Here is a 22,584-nt window from a genome sequence, read left to right on the forward strand (position 1 = left end):
ACTGGTTGGGTGTCCTTGCAGTTCAAGGGACTCTCAAGAATCTTCTCCAATACCACAGTTCAAAAGCATCTATTTTTTGATGCTCAGCTTTTTTTTACAGTCCAAGCCTCACATCCGTACATGACAACTGGAAACACCATAGCCTTGACTAGATAGACCTTTGTTGGCAAAGTAAAGTCTCTGCTTTTTAATATGCCATCTCGATTGGTCTTAACTTTCCTTCCAAGGAGTAAGCGTCTTTTAATTTCATGTCTGCAATCAGGATCTGCAGTGATTTTGGAGCCCCAAAAAATAAAGTCTGACACTGTTTCCACTGCTTCCCCATCTATTTCCCATGAAGTGATGGGACCGGATGCCAGGATCTTACTTTTCGGAATGTGGAGTTTCAAGCCAACTTTTCCACTCTCCTCTTTCACTTTCATCACGAAGCTCTCTAGTTCTTCTTTATTTTTGCCGTTAGGGTGGTGTCAATTGCACATCTGTGGTTATTAATATTTTTCCTGGCAATCTTGATTCCAGCTTGCACTCTGCCAGCCCAGTGTTTCTCATGATGTACTCTGCATATAAGTTAAATAAGCAGGGTGATATATACAGCCTTGACAAACTGCTTTTCCTATCTGGAACCAGTCTGTTGTTCCATGTCCAGTTCTAACTGTTGCTTCCTGACCTGCATATACGTTTCTCAAGAGGCAGGTCAGATGGTCCGTTATTCCCATCTCTTAAAGAATTTTCCACAGTTTACTGTGATTCACACAGTCAAAGGCTTTGGCATAGTCAGTAAACACGAAATAGATGTTTTGGAACACTTTTGCTCTTTTGATGATCCAACAGATGTTGTCAATTTGATCTCTGGTTCCTCTGCCTTTTCTAAAACCTTCTGGAACATCTGGAAGTTCACGGTTCATGACTTGTTGAAGTCTGTCTTGGAGAATTTTGAGCATTACTTTGCTAGTGTGTGAGATGAGTTCAATTGTTTGGTAGTTTGAGCATTCTTTGCTATTCCCTTTCTTTGGCATTGGGATGAAAGCTGTCATTTTCTTGTCCTGTGGCCACTGCTGAGTTCTCCAAATTTATTGCCATATTAAGTGCAGCACTTTCATTGCATCATCATTTAGTATTTGAGATAGCTCAACTGGAATTCCATCACCTCCACTAGCTTTGTTCATAGTGATGCTTCAGAAGGCCCAGTTCACTTCTCATTACTGGATGTCTCTCTCCTGGTCAGTGATCACACCATCGTGATGATCTGGGCCGAAAAGGTCTTTTTTGTACAGTTCTTCTGTGTATTCTTGCCAACTCTTCTTAACATCTTCTGCTTCTGTTCGGTCCATTTCTGTCCTTTATTTTGCCCATCTTTGCATGGAAAGTTCCCTTAGTATCTCTACTTGTCTTGAAGAGATCTCTAGTCTTTCGCGTTATATTATTTTCCTCTATTTCTTTGCACTGACCACTGAGGAAGGCTTTCTTATCTCTCCCTGCTCTTCTTTGGAACTCTGCATGGAAACGGGTATATCTGTTTTTTTCTCCATTGCTTTTTGCTTCTCTTCTTTTCACAGCTATTTGTAAGGCCCTTCAGACAGCCACTGTGCTTTTATTCATTTCTTGACCTTGGGGATGATCTTGCTCCCTGTCTCCCATGCAATGTCACCAACCACCATCCATAGTTCATCAGGCACTCTTTCTATCAAATCTAGTCCCTGAAATCTATTTCTCACTTCCACTGTTTAATCATAAGGGATTTGATTCAGGTCATATCTTAATGGTCTAGTGGTTTTCCCTACTTTCTTCAATTTAAGTCAGAATTTGACAATATGGAGTTCATGATCTGAGCCACAGTCAGGTCCCACTCTTCTTTTGCCGGACTGTATACAGCTTCTCCATCTTTGGCTGAAAGAACATAATCTATCTGATCTCAGTGTTGGCCATCTGGTGATGTCCACGTGTAGAGTCTTCTCTTGTGCTGTTGGAAGACGCTGTTTGCTAAGACCAGTTCGTTCTCTTCGCAAAGCTCTATTAGCCTTTGCCCTGCTTCATTCTGTACTCCAAGGCCAAATTTACTTGTTACTCCAGGTGTTTCTTGACTTCCAATTTCTCCATTCAAGTACCCTATAATGAAAAGGACTTCTTTTTGGGATGTTACTTCTAAAACATCTTGTAGGTCCTCATAAAACCGTTCTATTTCAGCTTCTTCAATGTTACTGCTTGGGGCATAGACTTGGATTACCGTTCTGTTGATTGGTTTGCCTTGGAAACAAACAGAGGACATTCTGTCGTTTTTGAGATTGCATCCAAGTTCTGCATTTCCAACTCTTTTGTTCACTATGATGGCTACTCCATTTCTTCTAAGGGATTCCTGCCCACAGTAGTAGATACAATGGTCATGTGAGTTAAATTCACCCATTCCATATCCATTTTAGTTCACTGATTCCTAGAGTGTCAGTGTTCACTCTTGCCATCTCTTGTTTGACCACTTCCAATTTGTCTTGATTCATGCACCTAACAGTCCAGGTTCCTATGCAATATAGCTCTTTACAGCATCGGACCTTGCTTCTATCACCAGTAACATCCCCAAATGGGCGTTGTTTTTTCCATCCCTTCATTCTTTCTGGACTTCTTTTTCTACTGATCTCCAGTATCATATTGGGCACCTACTGACCTTGGGAGTTCACCTTTCAGTGTCCTATTATTTGCCTTTTCATACCACCCTTTTCTTTACTCGTTATTAAATGTCTACGCCTAGAGCCATAGTTAAGAACAGATCTGCATATTCTAAACTTTTCTGGCTCTTCACGTGAGAAAATTATGCACTCTGAATCATATTCCCCACCTTCCCTCTCTCAGCACAAAGTTTAAAGATGTTATCAGCGTCTGCATATGCAAGACGTTTTCCAAGCCAAATGAAAGGAGTTTGTCTGCTCAGATAAAATGTTGTGTATTTGCAGTTATGTTGGATAATTGCTGTGTTCCCACTTTGTGGTTGGTTTTCAGTGAGTTCAATGCATTTCAATTCCCTAATGACTAAGAGGGCTTCCCTGATAGCTCAGGTGGTAAAGAATCTGCCTGCAATGCAGGAGACCCTGGTTCAATTCCTGGGTCAGGAAGATGCTCTGGAGAAGTGATAGGCTAACAACTCCAGTATTCTGGCCTGGAGAATTCCATGGACTGTATAGCCCATGGGGTCACAAAGAGGCAACATGAATGAGTGACTTGCATTTTCACTTTCAATGACTAAGAACACTCACCACACTTCACTGTGGGCATTCTTTTCCAAGGTGTCTGTTCAAAAATCAATCCAGTTCCTGTAGAGTTATTTCCCTTTTAGTATTTGTTTCATGAAAATTCTTTATGTGGGCCAAATACACATTTATCACGTACATGTTCAGTATGTGAAGCCACGTACTCCTGTTATAGAGGTGACAATATATACTTATCATATACTATATCCATAAATTTCTTCATGATATCATACAAACACATCGTGTGTTTTTAAGTGTTTACTTGTGTAAGTGTCCGTGAGAGTGCAAAATGTTTCTGTATACAGACATGTGTCTTTCAAGTTTAATCCTCATATGGTATTGAGATGGAGGAAGAGTGTGTGTTTGGAGAAAATTAAACTTTCTTTAAATTTTGTGATTTTGGGATCTCATATTGTCTAATGAGGGCTTCCCTGGGGGCTCTTATATTGTGTAAGAAAGCCTGTTGGATTTCATATTGTCTAATAAGTTCTGGCGGCTCTCATATTGTCTAAAAAGGGCTTTCTCTGGTGTCTCAGAGGGTAAAGAATCTGTCTATAATGCAGGAGACCTGGATCCGATCTCAGGGTCAGGAAACTCCCATGCAGAAGGATTTCGCAACCCACACCAGTCTTCTTGCCTGGAGTTTCCCACAGACAGAGGAGGAGAGTGGTGGGCTACAGTCCATGGGGTCGCAGAGAGTCAGACACAACTGAATGACAAACACTTTCCCTTTCATTGTCTAATAAATCAGTGCCAGGGTTGTGACAATGCTCAAGGTTTGTCTTGATGGCTAAGCCTCTTATTTTTCAGAAACCATATTAATGAAAAGTTCATTCTTTTTCTTTCTTCCTAAAATTCTACATTTTGCCATGTTTATTGTCTTTGCACACGACCTGTTTTGTATCTGTGGTTACCTTTGGAACGACTAGTCAGATTTAGCGTGTAGACAGATCATCCTTGCCGCTTGATATATGCTGGATCTGAGACAACATATTTTGTCTCTTTTGAAGGTCAAATTGTTCACCAGCACTGAGGTGATACCTGACACATATTCTTGGGTGTCACAAAGAAAGAATCCTAAATATACATCAAATTTTTATTATGCTAATCAACCAACATGAACATATTTTGTTTTTAAGGAAGAATGGAGAATGCATAGAAAAATATGTCTCAGGCACAAAGGAAGGAAACGTTTATGCTCTTGACTGTAAGTATGAATGTTTCAGTGGAAAGACGATGTTCAGGTAGAAATCTTGGTCTCAGCTTTCCTCACTAACCCCATACACCTGAATTCTACTCCCACTAAATTCAGAGGTCAGGGACTGGATAGCCTTTCCTCAACGGAGTGTTACTCAGAGAGACCAGATCCAGACATCCTAGACTGAGAAGTCAAGTGGGTCTTAGGAAGCATTATAAAACAACGCTAGTGGAGGTGACAGAATTCAAGTTGTCTTCTTTAAAATCCTGAAAAATGATGTTGTTAAAGGGCTGCAAGCAATGTGTCAGCAACTTTGGAAACCTTGGCAGTGGCCAAGGACTGGAAAAGGTCAGTTTCCATTTCAATCTCAAAGAAGGACCATGACAAAAAATGTTCAAACTACCGCACTGCTGTACTCATTTCACATGCGAGCAAGATAGTGCTCAAGATCCTTCAAGTCAAGATTCAGAGGTATATGATCAGAAAACTTCCAGAAATATAGGCTTGATTAAGAAAAGGTAGAATAACACAATGAAATTGTCAACATTCAGTGGGTCATGGAGAGAGCAAGGCAATTCCAGAAAAAACAATTTTTTTCCGGCTTCATTATGGGAAAGCTTTTGACTTTGTGGATCACAACAAACTGCGGAAAATTCTTCAAGATATGGTAATACTGGATTGCCCTACCAGGCTTCAGAGAAACCTGTATGTGGATCAGTCAGCAACAGTGAGAACTGGACATGGAACAACATATTGGTTCAAAATTGGGAAAAGAGTACAAGATAGCAAATACGGTCATGCGGCTTCTATAACTTATATGCAGAGTACATCATGCTAAACCCCAGGCTGGATGAATGACAAACTGGAATCAAGATTGCTGGAAGAAAAAGCAACAGCATCAGACATGCAGATGATACAACTTTATGGAAGAGAGTGAAGAGGAACTAAAGAGTCTCATGATAACGGTGCAAGAGGAGACTGAAAAAGCTGGTCTCAAACTCAACATTCAACACCAGGAAGATCATGGCCTCTGGTCCCTCACTTTATGGCAAATAGAAAGTGCAAGAGTGGACGCAGTGACAGGTTTTATCTTCTTGGGCTCGAAAATCTCTGAGGATTGTGACTGTAACCACGTAATTAAAGATAACTGATACTGGGAAGGACAGCTATGACAACCCAAAACAGCTTATTAAAATGCAGAGACATCACTTTACCAACAAAGGTCGTTTTAGTCAACTGAATGTTTTTTTTTTTTTCCCCGTATTTATCTATGGATTTGAGAGTTGGACCATAAAAAAGGCTGCGCACCAACGAACTGATGCTTTTGAATAGTGGTGCTGGAGAAGACCCTTGAGAGTCCCTTGGAGTGCAAGGAGATTCAACCAGTCCATCTTAAAGGAAATCAGTCCTGAATATTCATTGGAAGGAATGATGCTGAAGCTGAAGTCCCAGTCCTTTGGCCACCTGATGTGAAGAACTGACTCATTGCACAAGACCCTGATGCTGGGAATATTTGAAGGCTGGTGGAGAAGGGGATGACAGAGGATTAGATGGTTGGATGTAATTATCGGCTCAAAGTACACGAATTTGAGCAAAATCTGGAAGCTCATAGAGGACAGGGAACTTGGTGTGGTACAGCTCATGGGGTAATGGAGAGTCAGACATGACATAGAGATTTAATATCAACAAGAAGGATGTGGTAAACTTGAGTGTATATCGATTTTGTAAGATTCTCACAGATAATTTTCAACAGATTTATGAGCTGAGGTCCCGCACACCACAACTAGACTGTACTCCACCGTCACCACAAGTGGAGAAAGTCCACGGGCAACAGGGAAGACTCAGAAAATCAAAAATAAATAAATAAAAATCAGAAAAAGAATCTGTTAGGTTTATCTGCACGCACGTTCTATAAAGCATCTTAGGCTTCTCAGAACACACATTCTATAAAGCATCTTAGTAAGACAGCAAGGAGTGGCTGGTTAACTGTAGGAAAAGGTGTGGATGAGGAAAATCGTACCTCCTTCTTTTGCCATGGATAACGGTAGCATTCTGTCCAAGCATAAAGTGAGTGGGTCTATACAGGATGGACCGTTCTTCATGCCCGCCATGTGCCACAATAATCTAACTGACAAGTTAAGGGTGGGCTGCTTGTATCTTTTCTCTCTCTCACAGATGCGGGTCGCAATGAATTTCAACTCATTAGTGGGGATGAGAACACTCTCTTAGTGTATAATATCAAGGTGGATGGACATGGCAAGGAGACAGAACTGGTGGGATTATTTGGTAGGTATGATATTCTAAAATTCCCATAACCACTGTCATGTAACAGGTACAATGTCAGGACTTTCATTCAGAATATCAGGAGGTGCTGACAGTATTCCATATTCAGGGTGCAAGGCCTGCGTATTTATGCTCACCAAATTAAGGATGCTGGAAGGTAATTTACCAAGAAACAGGAGGCCATAGGGTGCAGAATATCACATCATCAGGCATTTCACAATGATTCCTATGTGCTGAAATCTTAAAAAAAATGAAGTTTTGCTAGAATATTTTATTTTACATATGTCAACAAATTTTAAGCCATGTCTGTAATGAAGCTGACTTCATTTCATGTTTAAAATTTTATTTATTTTTTAATTGAAGGATAACTGCTTTATAGATTGTACTGTTTTCTGCCAAATATCAACATGAATCAGCCATAGGTAAACATATGATTGTGTGAAAATTACTCAGTCTTGTCTGACTCTTTGTGACCCCATGGACTATACATTCCATCGAATTCATCAGGTCTGAATACTGGAATGGGGAGCCTTTCCCTTCTCCAGGGTAACTTAACAACACACAGATCAAACCCAGGGCTCCCACACTGCAGGAGAGTTCTTTACTAGCAGAGTCACAGGGAAGTCAATAGGTATATATATATATATATATATATATATATATATACACACACATATATGTCCCTTCCATTTTGAAACTGCCTCCTATCTACCTCCCACCCCTCTAGGTTGAGATAGAGCCCCTGATTGAGTTCCCTGAGACATACAGCAAATTCCCATTGGCTATCTATTTTTCATATGTCCATGTCATTTTGCATATTTCTCTGACCATACATCTTACCGTCTCCTCCCCTCTCCCCATGCACATATGTCTCTTCTCTATGACTGATTCTCCACTGATGCCCTGCAAATAAGTCCATTATCAGTACCATCTTTCTAGATTCCATAGATATGCAGATTCCATATGTATATGTTAGAATACAATAACAGTTTTTTGGATACACTGTAAGCCTTGGAACACTTATAAGATAAACCTTTGACATGTTCCATGTTTCAAATGCATTGTTCTTATCAACACTGATATCACCCCGTCAAGCAACCACACAGGAGCACTAAGAGGTGTGTGTGCCATGCGGACAACAGGTGTCTATTTCAGAAAATGTTACTGGGTAGAATGGTAGGTTCATGAAAGAGTAAATCACGCCCTGTTATTATGTGTGATCAGGTGAATGTGTCCGTGGAAGGAGAGAAAGGTGGTTCCTACTAAGCCTGGGGTACAAACAGATATGAGAGGCAGGTATATACGCAAGGAAGGTGAGACAAGTAAGTAGGTTCCATAGTAGGATGGGCTCAGCCCCAAATTCATGAAGATCCTGGCAAGTGTTTTGAGTCCAGCTCCTGATGCTGAGGAGTAAGTTGTTCTACTAACCAAGTTGGACTGGGGTCAATTCTTACGACAAAAGCACATGTTTATGTCGTGGGAACCATTGAGAGCTCTTGGATTCTACAAGTGAACATCTGATTGTCACGTTCCATTTCTTCTTCTGTAGATTGAGAAATTTCCATGGGTTCCCAGGGGTCGACAATTCTGTTTTTTGCTCGGTGATTTTACCGGCAAAGGAAATAATGTAGACTCGAAATACAAAGAGAAGTTCGACAACGCGGTGAGAGAAAAAGGGATTACAGAAGAAAATGTCCTGGACTTCATCGACATTGGTAAAGGAATTAAATTTTTTCCCTGCACATACCATTCACCTGTTGTGTATAAACCAGAAAACAAGTCAACTTATTCAAAATGTCTTCTTCCACAAGTAATCTCTTTTAAGATCCGTTATTAAAACAAAGGAAGGAAGGAAGGAAGAAAACTTGGAAATGCTGGGGAATGTTAGTAATCGGTGGCACTTTCATTTCTCCTATTTTGTTTTTCTTATTTTGTTTTTCATTTCTCCCATTTTGTTTTTCAGAGGAGTGAAAAAAAGTGACTCTGACACTCTTGTAAGTAAACACAGTCCATTATTAACGCTACCCCTTCCAGATGAAGCAACAAGTAACACTGTTATTTCATATTTGTGAAATGTTAGTTCCACCACTTTAAATGTATCACTAAAGAATTTTTTGTTCCATAATGTCGCTGCTCTTGAGCCATATTATTGAAAGCACTTTGATTAATTAATGCCAAGCAGCTGTGGTGAGAGTCTTACCCTGCAGAAATCTTGCAGATTAGAGTCATCTGACAGAAGCAGGAATCCCCATGAGTTGGTGGAAATTATTAATGTCCCCATCCGTCCTGACGTCGGGGTTGTCCCCACTCATTCCTCCCCCAAGAGAATCGGTATGAAACAGAGCTCTGCTTCCCTGAAGCAGGGCTTCCCTGATACCTCAATTGGTAAAGAATCCACCTGCAATGCAGGAGACCCCGGATTGATTCCTGGGTCTGGAGGATCTGCTGGAGAATGAAAGGCTACCCATTCCAGTATTCTTGGGCTTCCCTTGTGGCTCAATGGGGGAGACCTGGGTTGGATCCCTGGGTGGGAAGATTCCCTGGAGAAGGGAAACGCTTCTCCAGTATACTCGTGTGGTGAGTTCCATGGACTGTCATGGTTCATGGCATTACAAGGAGTTGGAGATGACCAAGCGACTTCCACTTTCACACTTTCCGCAAGACCACTGTTTGATCTCATATGATTCCGAGAGAAACAGTAGATGCCTTCCAACCACACTGTCTGAAACATGCATTTGCGATATATTCCTTCTCTGGTCTCACCTCCTAGTGGTGAGTTCCTTCCCCACCTGGAGCGCTGCCCCTCCGCTCTGCCCTGCTTGCGTGTCTGGACAAGAAGCAGCTCTGACCTACTGTGTGTCACCGCCACACTCCCTATGTCCTGGCCTCCATTTCACCTTCCTGCAATCACTCAGCAACGTGGAATGTAAAAATGCACATCTGTATTCCCGAAGCCTGCAAACAGCACTGCTCAGTGTCTGAGCCACTGAAAATTATCAGTGTGCTTAATAAAAAAAAAGAAAAAAAAATAGAAGGCATCCAACGCAGCTTCAGACTCTCATAGCCCTGACAAGAATATGCAATTTTCCCAAGGCCATGCTGAGTTCACCATCCTTGCTCACGTTGGGACAGCTTAATTGAAACTATGAATGTCCTCAGATTATCAGTGACCACTTGTGGTTCACCATGGATTTACCAAGGTGGACATAGCAACATCAATGAATTGACTGTGATGTTAATGAATGTGATACAAAAGTGAGAGCAAAGCTATCTTCAGGGCGTCAGGTCACCATCAAGGCCACTGCTGGTAACTGGGCCTGAGGTAGCTTCACTTCACCGTTTCTAAACAAACCTGAAGGCTGCAATGGTTGGTCCCCTAGAGACCTTTCAAGAAGTTTTGCACTTTTGTTGTCTTCCTTCTTAAGTCACTGTGTAATATTCAAGCTAAAATGGATGGCAAAAATGGAGAAGAGTAAAGACAGTGGAAGCGTTCATGATTTGGCCAAAAGAAACCGTATAGTGGGAATAAGAAAAATGAATCTTGACTTGAAGGATCTTGAGCACTCACTGGAAAAGACTGAGGCTGGGAAGGATTGGGGGAGGGAGGAGAAGGGGACGACAGAGAATGAGTTGGCTGGATGGCATCACCGACTCGATGCACATGAGTTTGAGTGAACTCTGGGAGTTGATGATGGACAGGGAGGCCTGGTGTACTGTGATTCATGGGGTCACAAAGGGTCGGAAACGACTGAGGGACTGAACGGAACTGAACTGAACCTTGCTCGCATGTGAAGTGAGCATAGCCGTGCGGTAGTTTGAACATTGTTTGTCATGGTCCTTTTTGGAGATTGAAATGGAAACTGATCTTTTCCAGTTCTGTGGCCACTGGGAAGGTTTCCAAAGTTGCTGACACATTGCCTGCAGCCCTTTAACAGCATCATTTTTTAGGATTTTAAAGAGCACAGCTTGAATTCTGTCACCTCCACTAGCATTGTTTCATAATGCTTCCTAAGACCCACTTAACTTCTCAGTCTAGGATGTCTGGATCTGGTCTCCCTGAGTAACACTCCGTTGAGGGAAGGCTATCCAGTCCCTGACCTCTGATTTTTAGTGGGAGTAGAATTCAGGTGTATGGGGTTAGTGAAGAAAGCTGACACCAAGATTTCTACCTGAACGTCATCTTTCCAGTGAAACTTTCATACTTACAGTCAATAGCATAAACGTTTCCTTCCTTTGTGCCTGAAACGTATTTTTCTATGCATTCTCCGTTCTTCCTTAAAAACAAAATATATTCACGTTGGTTGATTAACATAATAAAAATTTGGATTCTTTCTGTATGTCACCCAAGAATATGTGTCAGGTATCACCTCAGTGCTGGTGAACAATTTGACCTTCAAAAGAGATAAAATATGTTGCCTGAGATCTAGCATATATCAATCAGCAAGGATGATTTGTCTACACGCTAAATCTGACTAGTAGTTCCAAAGATAACCACAGACACAAAGCAGGTCGTGTGTAAAGCAATAAACATGGCGAAATCTAGAATTTTAGGAAGAAAGAAAAAGAATGAACTTTTCCTTTATATGGATTCTGAAAACTGAGAGGCTTAGCCATCAAGACAAACCTTGAGCATGGTCACAACCCTGGCAGTGATTCATTAGAGAATGACAGTGAAAGAGTTTGTCATTCAGTTGTGTCTGACTCTCTGTGAACCCATGGACGGTAGCCCACCAATCTCCTCCTCTGTCTGTGGGAAACTCCAGGCAAGAAGACTGGAGTGGGTTGCCATTTCCTTCTGCATGGGAATTTCCTGACCGAGAGATCGAATCCGGGTCTCCTGCATTACAGGCAGATTCTTTACCCTCTGAGACAGCAGGGAAAGCCCTTATTAGACAATATGAGAGCCACCAGGCCTTATTAGACAACATGAAATCCACCAGGCTTAATTTCACAATATACGAGGCCCCAGGGAAGCCCTCATTAGACAATGTAAGAGCCCAAAATAACGCAATTTAAAAAAAGTTTAATTTTCTCCAAACACACACTCTTCCTCCATCACAATACCATATGAGGATTAAACTTGAAAGACACGTGTCTGTATACAGATAGATTTTACACTCACACGGACACTTAACAAGCAAAAACTTTAGTACACACGATGTGTTTTTACGATATCATGAAGAAATTTATGGATACACTATATGGTAAGTATATATTGTCAGCTCTATAACAGGAGTACGTGGCTTCACATATGTCCTCTGTACATGTATGTGATATAGGTGTATTTGGCCCATTTAAAGAATTTTCATGAAACAAATACTCAAAGGAAAATAACTCTACAGGGACTGGATTAATTTTTGAACAGACACCTTGGAAAAGAATGCCCACAGTGAAGTGTGGTGAGTGTTCTTAGTCATTGAAAGTGAAAGTGCAAGTCATTCAGTCATGTTACCTATTTGCTACCCCATGGACTATAGATTCCATGGAATTCTCCAGGCCAGAATACGGGAGTTGGTAGCCTATCCCTTCTCCAGTGCATCTTCCTGACCCCGCAATTGAACCAGGGTCTCCTGAATTGCATGCAGATTCTTTACCAGCTGAGCTATCAGGGAAGCCCTCTGAGTCATTAGGGAATTGAAAGGCATTGAACTCACTGAAAAACAACCACAAAGTGGGAACACAACAATTATCCAACATAACTGCAAATACAAAATAATTTTATCTGAGCAGACAAACTCCTTTCATTTGGCTTGGAAAACGTGATTCCTTGCATATGCAGACACTGATAACTGTTTTAAATTGTGTGCTGAGAGAGGAAGGTGGGGAAGATGATTCAGACTGCATAATTTTCTCACGTAAAGAGCCAAAACGTTTGCAATCTGCTGATCTGTTCTTACCTCTGGCTCTAGGCATAGACATTTAATGATGAGTAAAGAAAAGGGTGGTATGAAAAGTCAAAAAATAGGACACTGGAAGGTGAACTCCCTAGGTCGGTAAGGGCACAGTATGCTAGTGGAGATCAGTAGAGAAAGAAGTCCAGAAAGAATGAAGAGATGCCGAAAACAACGCCCATTTGGGGATGTTACTGGTGATAGAAGTAAGGTCCGATGCTGTAAAGAGCAATATTGCATAGGAACCTGGACTCTTAGGTGCATGAATCAAGACAAATTGGAAGTGGTCAAAAAAGAGACGGCAAGAGTGAACATTGACACTCTAGGAATCAGTGAACTAAAATGGACTGGAATGGGTGAATATTAACTCAGATGAACAATAAACCTACCACTGTGAGCAGGAATCCCTTAGAAGAAATGGAGTAGCCATCATGGTCAAGAAAAGAGTCGGGAATGCAGAACTTTGATGCAATATCAAAAATGACAGAATGATCTCTGTTCATTTCCAAGGCAAGCCAATCAACAGTACGGTAATCCAAGTCTATGCCCCAACCAGTAACATTGAAGAAGCTGAAATAGAATGGCTTTATGAGGACCTACAAGACGTTTTAGAACTAGCATCATAAAAAGAATTCCTTTTCATTATAGGGGACTGGAATGGAAAAGTTGGAAGTCAAGAAACACCTGGAGTAACAAGCACATTTAACCTTGGAGTACAGAATGAAGCAGTGCAAAGGCTAATAAGCTTTGCGAAGAGAACGAACTGGTTATAGCAAACAGCCTCTTCCAACAGCACAAGAGAAGACTCTACATATGGACATCACCAGATGGCCAACACTGAGATCAGATAGATTATGTTCTTTCAGCCAAAGATGGAGAAGCTGTATACAGTCCGGCAAAAGAAGAGTGGGACCTGACTGTGGCTCAGATCATGAACTCCATATTGCCAAATTCTGACTTAAATTGAAGAAAGTAGGGAAAACCATTAGACCATTCAGATATGACCTAAATCAAATGCCTTATGATTAAACAGTGGAAGTGAGAAATAGATTTCAGGGACAAGATCTGATACACAGCGTCCCTGATGAAGTATGGACGGAGGTTCGTGACATTGCATGGGAGACAGGGAGCAAGATCATCCCCAAGGTAAAGAAATGAATAAAAGCAAAATGGTTGTCTGAAAGGCCTTAAAAATAGCTGTGAAAAGAAGAGAAGCAAAAAGCAAAGGAGAAAAAGACAGATATACCCATTTGCATGCAGAGTTCCAAAGAATAGCAGGGAGAGATAAGAAAGCCTTCCTCAGTGGTCAGTGCAAAGAAATAGAGGAAAATCATATAATGCGAAAGACTAGCGATCTGTTGAAGAAAAGTAGAGATACTAAGGGAACATTCCATGCAAAGATGGGCACAATAAAGACAGAAATGGACTGAACAGAAGCAGAAGATATTAAGAAGAGGTGGCAGAATACACAGAAAACTATACAAAAAAGACCTTTTCAGCCCAGATATCATGATGGTGTGATCACTGACCAGGAGACAGACATCCAGGAATGTGAAGTGAAGATGGCCCATGGAAGCATCACTATGAACAAAGCTAGTGGAGGTGATGCAATTCCAGTTGAGCTATCTCAAATACTAAACGATGTATCTATGAAAGTGCTGCACTCATTATGGCAATAATTTTGGACAACTCAGCAGTGGCCACAGGACAAGAAAATGCCAGCTTTCATCCCAATGCCAAAGGAAGGGAATAGCAAAGAATGCTCAAACTACCAACAATTGAACTCATCTCACACACTAGCAAAGTAATGCTCAAAATTCTCCAAGACAGACTTCAACAAGTCATTAACCGTGAACTTCCAGAAGTTCCAGAAGGTTTTAGAAAAGGCAGAGGAACCAGAGATCAAATTGACAACATCTGCTGGATCATCAAAAGAGCAAAAGAGTTCCAGAAAACCATCTATTTCTGGTTTACTGACTATGCCCAAAGCCTTTGACTGTGTGAATCACAATAAACTGTGGAAAATTCTTAAAGAGATGGAAATACCGGACCACCTGACCTCCCTCTTGGGAAATGTATATGCAGATCAGGAAGCAACAATTAGAACTGGACATGGAACAACAGACTGGTTCCAAATAGGAAAATCAGTTTGTCAAGGCTGTATATATAATCCTGCTTATTTAACTTATATGCAGAGTACATCATGAGAAACACTGGGCTGGCAGAAGTGCAAGCTGGAATCAAGATTGCCAGGAAAAATATTAATAACCACAGAGGTGCAGTTGACACCACCCTAATGGCAAAAATAAATAAGAACTAGAGAGCCTCGTGATGAAAGTGAAAGAGGAGAGTAGAAAAGTTGGCTTGAAACTCCACATTCCGAAAACTAAGATCCTGGCATCCGGTCCCATCACTTCATGGGAAATAGATGGAGAAGCAGTGGAAACAGTGTCAGACTTTATTTTGGGGGGCTCCAAAATCACTGCAAATGCTGTTTCCAGACAGGAAATTAAAAGGCGCTTACTCCTTGGATGAAAGTTATGACCAATCAAGACGGCATATTAAAAAGCAGAGACATTACTTTACCAACAAAGGTCTATCTAGTCAAGGCTATGGTGTTTCCAGTGGTCATGTATGGATGTGAGGCTTGGACTGTAAAAAAAAGCTGAGCACCAAAAATAGATTCTTTTGAACTGTGGTATTGGAGAAGATTCTTAAGAGTCCTTAGAAGTGCAAGGAAAACCAACCAGTCCATCCTAAAGAAATCAGTCCTGAATATTCATTGGAAAGGCTGATGCTAAGCTGAAAGTCCAATACTCTGGCCATCTGATGCAAAGAACTGACTCCTTGGAAAAAACCCTGATGCTGGGAAAGATTGAGGGCAAGAGGTGAATGGGACGACAGAGGATGAGATGGTTGGATGGTATTACCATCTCAATGGAAATGAGTTTGAGTGAAGTCTGAGAGTTGTTGATGGACAGGGAGGCCTGGTTTGCTGCACTTCATGGGGTCGCAAAGTGACAGACACGACTGAGCGAATGAACTGATGCTATGAACCATATGGTTATATATAATACATAATCGGTGATATATATTTATAAAGCAATATCTCCAAGCATAAAATATTTAGTTGTTTCTGTTCTTAATACTTTTATTCCTCACAATGTATACCTGAGTTTACATGTTCTGGTTTTTTTCGGGTGGGGTGGGGTGGGAGATAATTGTTGAACAAATGTGTTGATTTCTGCCATACTTTGCATGTTCCTAGGAAACCATCTACAATATAGTGGACATTCCATGAATGGTACTTGGATCTCTGTGTGTGTGTGCTTGGTTGCTCAGTCCTGTCTGACCTATTGCGAACCCTTGGACTATAGCCCAGCAGGCATCTCTGTTCATGGGATTCTCCAGGCAAGAATACTGAAGTGGGTCACCATTTCTTTCTCCTGGGGATATTCCCGACCCAGTGATCGAACTGCTGTCACTTGCAATGGAAGAGCCTGGGAAAGGACTTGGGAAAGTCACTAGGGGCTCTGACGACTTTGGGAAACTCAGTGATGTTGAAACCTCCCGTGAGGAAGCCCCGAGGGCAGAGCTCACTGTGTGCTCTCCCCCTGCTCTCACTTCTGGGCTCAGTGGGAACCGTCTCTTAAAAATTCTGCAGGAAGGGGTCAAGCGCCTGGTGGGAACTATGGGTTCCAGGACATGAGCCTTTCCCCTCGGCTGTGTCCCTCTTTACTGTAATGAGTTGATGACAGTGAGCTTCTGCTTCCCCTTCTCCGCAGAGTTTTCGGGACAATCCCTGGTGCTCACAGGGAAACTGCCCTCCCTCCAGCTCAGTATCCCTGCTCAGCCCCACAGCTCAGGGCGTCTTCCTCTCAACATCAGCCAGAGAGCTGCCTGCAGATGGGGGAGAGACACCCTCCCTCAGGCCAGAGTTTACAGGTGTTTTCCTTTTGCGTGACTTTTACTTACTTGACACAAAAGTGCATCAGTATTGTTCCATTTTCTTCATCAAGCTCAATGTAGCGCATGAAAGCATGGAATGGCCCCCCCTCGGTGATCTTCTCTTTGTTACTGGCTGATGTGTATTGGGTTAACAATCTTCCTGTAAACTAAAAGCAAAATTCCCTTCATAAATCTTAGTCCATCTCTGTAAATTCTGCTCGATACCATCCCTCAGGAGATTCCCTGCCCTTTCACTTAGCAGAAGTTACCTATCTTTACGAACGCAGCCCTAAGTATAAATCACGTGAAAACTCAAATCAGATAAAAGAAATAATTGAGGTATTAATGAGATAGATTGAGCTATGTTGTCAAATTCAAGAGACCGAATCCAACAGCTGTGAGATCATCCATTGGTTTTGCAAGAGTAGTGAACATACATGAGACCCGATGAATGGATGGTTGAGATGATACAGACCTCACAAACAGCAGGCATAGAGCCAGTGAATGGAGCAATTTTCAGTTGCAGGGAGATGGCGAGACTCAGCAGTCCACATGACCAACCTCGAAAAGGACACTCACATGGATACACTAAGAACTCTTCCCAATCTTGGACCACAGTTCAAATGCCCTGGTACCTGTAAGACGTCTGTCTGAGCTTCACCTTGACTGGCAACAAGCAGACCGAGTACAAGACTGAACAGCAGAGCCTTCATCTTGTTGACACCCGTGGCCCTTCCCTTCTGCTCTAGAAGCTGAGGGTGTCCCAGTGGTTTGAAAGGATGCAGAAGTGCTGCCACTTTTATAGCCTGCATCTGTTGGTGTGACACATCGTGAACCAATGGTTGTTCGTCATATGACCACAGTTAAACCAGACGGCACCTTCAGTATCCTGGTTGGCAGAGATAAACTTTTCTGGCATTCTTTCATTTTAATAATGATATTTGTTTTAAGAGAAGCATATGTGGATGTGGGCATTTGACCATTAAATGAGAAACTGCAGTACGTCCAATATTGCAAGAGGCCGATTAGTTATTTTCCTGCTTATCACGAGATCCAAAATGAGATGAGCTGTCCAAGGTACATATCCCTCACTTCTGCATGGTTCTGTTAATATGGAGGTGATAGTGTAAGATTTATTTTGTAAAAGTAAATACTGACCGTGTGGTTTAGCCAAAGGAACACTATTTCCAAAGAGACCCTTGGAAAAAATCCTATTATTCTGAGGTGGGGAGCAGGTACCTTCTCCTGCCCCAATATGGGCTTTTTCCTCCTAAGTACTAAGAGGGCGATCTGGTTATACGCTGCTTAAAGTCAGCTGAAGAAGGCATATCAGTAGTTTATTTTCAGCGATTTCTGTCCAGACACCCTTTTACCCATTTAATCCTTAATATAATATTTACTCACTATCTCAGTTGTTTCTCCCAGTGAGCAAAAAAATCTGGACAGCAGTTCCTTCAATTTTTAGAATTTTTAATGGAAAAAGCAAATTTCCTAACACAAGGTCACTGAAACAGTGAGTCTTTTTTTTTTTTTTTGCCTTTTTTATCAAAATATACTTTTTTCATCTTCATTTACTGTTAAGTGGCAAATAAATACTTTAAAAGATTTACTTTTTTCTGAGCATAGAAAAGAAGAAATGAGATTCAGATTTCCTGAGTCAACGAAGTGAGAACTGACCCAGTGCTGTCTGCTCCTGGGACTGGTTGGAGAACACATTCATTCATTTCGATTGAATTGAGATCTTTGAGGAGAGTTTGTCGTCTCAAGGGCGTCCTCAGCTCACATCCTCAAAGGATCACTTCCCTTCATGTTCACATGGACCGAAAATAGTATCTATATTTTCTCCTTTTACTCTCTTTTCTTTCAGTTGCAAAGTCATGTTATCTCCATTATTCATGCATTCCTCTGTATATTATCGTGTCATATTTTCAGCTGGAAAGTCTCGTGATTGAAGGTTTCATGTCTCTGAATATCCTGAAACCGTTTCCTCTCCTTGTTCTTTGACCCAGATAATAATTTAATTTTTTTTTCTTTTGTCTGTTTCTTTATTTAGGCTGCCCCTTGCAGCATGCAGGTTCTTAGTTCTCCAACTGTTATGTCACCCCTATGAACCCTTTACTGTGTGCAGGGGAAGGACAGGATCCTAACCACACCAGAGAAGTCCCTGACTTGGATAAATTTAGGTGGTTCTGTTATCCCAGCTAAAACCCTTATCAACCCATCATCACCCTTCCATCTCTATTTTGTACCACCAGCATTTCCAGGGTTTCCTTTCGGACTCTTACCAACATGTGTCCCCTGGGAGTGTATCCTAGGCCCATCGCACCTTAGGAAGTCTTTCTAACTGCCAATCAAGGGGAGATTAGACACTAGTTCTTCTCAGAGATTCTTGCGACAGTTGCAGTAATCGTGTTGGTTTCCATTGGTCTCCGTACTCTTCTTCCCTCCCTGTGCTCACACTCTGTTCTCTATATCTGCCTCTCTGTTTCTTCCCTGCAAACGATATGTAGCTGATGAGAAGGTGGCGAAACACAGGGAGCCCAGAGAGGCGCTTTGTGTTGACCTGGTGGGGTGAGATGCAGTGAGGGGAGGGGGCTCAAAAAGGAGGTGATTAATGCATAATTACGGCTGATTTCCAATGTTGTATGGCAGGAGCCCAGAGAACATTGTAAAACATTCTCCACCAATTAAAAGATAGAATTGAAAAGAAATAAGATTTCATTCTTAAGGAAACTGATAAACGTAACTTCTATTGATTCCTACCGAAAGGTCTCATATGACTTTTCATCCCAACTCTCCTTAATATTGGTGAAAATGTAGGCAATAGAATAATAAATAAAACCAGAACCTTCTTACAAAAACAGTACTGCTGTAACTCCCTCCAAATAAGGCTAAGTACTGCTTGGTACAGCTTCCTGTTTTCTCTTCAGCTTTATTCATGTTTTGTAACTGAGAAGCCTCTAACAACAGGTTATTAATTTTGCTATATTTTTCTGTTTTTTTTTTTTTTGTTGTTGTTGTTGTTGTTTGTTTGTTTATCTTTCTGTAACCACTGTTTTTACATTTTAGATTGTGCAACTCTTAACTAAACAGTGCTAGGAGGCCTATTGATCTTGGCCACTCAAAATTCCATGTTCCCCCAAGGATACATGGTCAAGGTTGCAATGCAGTTAGAGTCTAAAGTTGAGCCCAAAAAGCACAAGCCCACTATTTTTAAGAAAGTAATTGTGTATATGACTTTTATTACAAAAATATAGTATTAGATTTATTTCTGCATTAATTTATTTGTCTGCACCAGGTCTCAGTTGCTGCATGCAAAATCTTTGTTTCATCATAGCTGGGGTCTTTAGTCATGGCACATGGACTCTCTAGTTGTGCTACTGACAGACCAGTGAATCCGAGAAGGGTGGAGGGGAGGCAAGCAATAGGCATTACTTTGGACAGTCGGCTGAGAAAATGGTAGACGAATGTCTCGAAGTAACCATCTTGCCAGGGTCTGGAGGCCAGGTTCTTGTATAGAGCCGAGGGAGAGCAGTGATGACAAACTAAAGTCAAAAGGCAGAATAGCACATGAGAGTCAGTGAGGAAGTAAAGTAAAAAGGATTTTCAGTCTTGCAGAACATTCCAGAATGGGTAAGCCTTCGGAATGTGTGTGGTAATTTCTTCTTTTCATAGTTGGGCAGGGTCAGTTTATTTCCCTGTGAGCGGAGAAAAGGCACTTTAAGAGTCAGGCTGAAGGGTAGGGCCTTCTGAGTCAGGCCATGATGTATGATTATAGTAAGAATGGCAACAGAAAGCAAGTCAAAGAAACAGTTCCAAATGGAGTCACCTTTGGTTCTTCGCTAGAGTTTGACACTCTCAAAGTCCATTCCACAGTGTTGTGGAAAAAGAGGGCAGTGGCCATTCTGCTTCATCAGAAGGACGCTTCTGGGAGTGTCAAGGGACAGGGGCTCTTGGTGTGGGTATGGCATAATTCCTCCTGGAGGAGGCCGCCATTAACCCCACCATAGAGTTTACAGAACTTATGCAGGACTCGAAATTTACTCTTGGAGGGCACAGCAGTAATTTGTGCACCAGGACCCAGGAGAAAGGAACAGTAACCCCACAGGAGACTGTCCGGGACTTGCCTGTGGTTGTCCGGGAGTCTCTGGTGGGTGAAGGTGTGGATCGGTGGTGGCCTGCTTCAGGGTTAAGCACAGGGCCTCTTGCAGTATATGCATGGGACCATTTGAGGGAGGTCACCATTATCTTCAATACTTGTACCATACACAGCTCTACCCATCAACAGAAAATTGGATTAAAGATTTACTGAGCAGGGCCTCACCAATCAGAACAAGACCCAGTATCCCCCTCAGTGAGACTATCCCATCAGGAATCTTTCATAAGCTTCTGATCCTTTTCCATCAGAGGTCAGATAAATAAAAATCACAATCATAGAAAACTAAACAATCTAATCACATGGACGACCGCCTTGTCTAGCTCAATGAAACTATGAGCCAGGCCATTTAGTGTCACCCAGGATGGTCAGGTCATGGTGAAGAGATATGACAAAATGTGGTCCATTAAAGAAAGGAATGGCAAACCACTTCAGCATTCCCGCCTTCAGTTCAGGTCAGTTTAGTCGCTTAGTCGTGTCCGACTCTTTGCCACCCCATGAATCACAGCACGCCATGCCTCCCTGTCCATCACCAACTCCCGGAGTTCACTCAAACGCATGTCCATCGAGTTGGTGATGCCATCCAGCCATCTCATTCTCTGTCGTCCCCGTCTCCTCCTGCCCCCAATCCCTCCCAGCATCAGAGTCTTTTCCAGTGAGTCAACTCATCGCATGAAGTGGCCAAAGTATTGCAGTTTCAGCTTTAGCATCAGTCCTTCCAATGAACACCCAGGACCTATCTCCCTTAGAATGGGCTGGTTGGATCTCCTTGCAGTCCAAGGGACTCAAGAGTCTCCTCCAACACCACAGATCAACAGCATCAATTCTTCGGCAATCAGCTTCCTTCATGTCCAACTCTCACATCCAAACATGGCCACGGGAAAAACCATAGCCTTGACTAGACGGACCTTGGTTGGCAAAGTAATGTCTCTGATTTTTAATATGCTATCTAGTCTGGTCATAGCTTTCCTTCCAAGGAGTAAGCTTCTTTTAATTTCATGGCTGCAATCAGCATCCGAAGTGATTTTGGAGTGCCAAAAATTAAAGTCTGACACTGTTTCCACTGTTTCCCCATCTATTTCCCATGAAGTGATGGGACAAAATGCCATGATCTTCGTTTTCTGAATGTTGAGCTTCAATCCAACCTTTTCACTCTCATCTTTCACTTTCATCAAGAGGCTCTTGAGTTCCTCTTCACTTTCTGCCATAAGGGTAGTGTCATCTGCATATCTGAGGTTATTGATACTTCTCCCGCCAATCTTGATTCCAGTTTGTGCTTCTTCCAGCCCAGCGTTCCTCATGATGTGCTCTGCATATAAGTTAAATAAGCAGGGTAACAGCATACAACTTTGACGAACTCCTTTTCCTATTTGGAACCAGTCTGTTGTTCCATGTACAGTTCTGACTGTTGCTTCCTGACCTGCATACAGGTTTCTCAAGAGGCAGGTCAGGTGGTCTAGTATTCCCATCTCTTTCAGAATGTTCCACAGTTTATTGTAATCCACACAGTCAAAGGCTTTGGCATAGTCAATGAAGCAGAGATAGATGCTTTTCTGGAACTCTCTTGCTTTCTCCATGATCCAACGGATGTTGGCAATTTGATCTCTGGTGCCTCTGCCTTTTCTAAAATCTGCTTGAACATCTGGAAGTTCACGATTCACATATTGCTGAAGCCTGGCTTGGAGAATTTTGAGCATGACTTTTCTAGCGTGTGAGATGAGTGCAATTGTGTGGTAGTTTGAGCATTCTTTGGCATTGCCTTTCTTTGGGATTGGAATGAAAACTGACCTTTTCCAGTCCTGTAGCCATTGCTGAGTTTTCCAAATTTGGTGGCATACTGAGTGCAGTACTTTCACAGCATCATCTTTCAGG

General features: G+C 42.0%; 1 protein-coding gene across 1 annotated transcript in view; it reads right to left on the bottom strand.

The window, feature by feature from the left end:
* LOC148773026 (odorant-binding protein-like) overlaps positions 1-17,269 on the bottom strand; it is a 121,674-nt gene extending 104,405 nt beyond the window's left edge. The window contains exons 1-3 of the mRNA XM_088834377.1: positions 17,192-17,269; positions 16,584-16,723; positions 10,924-10,991 (exon numbers count right to left, since the gene is read on the bottom strand). Coding sequence (XP_088690503.1) covers positions 10,924-10,991; positions 16,584-16,723; positions 17,192-17,269 — 286 coding nt within the window. The remainder of the gene's footprint in view (positions 1-10,923; positions 10,992-16,583; positions 16,724-17,191) is intronic.
* Between the last annotated feature and the right edge of the window lie 5,315 nt (positions 17,270-22,584).

This window comes from Moschus berezovskii, chromosome Y (assembly GCF_049115385.1).
Source record: "Moschus berezovskii isolate FMDL1 chromosome Y, NW_MosBer_1.0, whole genome shotgun sequence".
In the NCBI taxonomy this organism is placed as follows: domain Eukaryota; kingdom Metazoa; phylum Chordata; class Mammalia; order Artiodactyla; family Moschidae; genus Moschus; species Moschus berezovskii.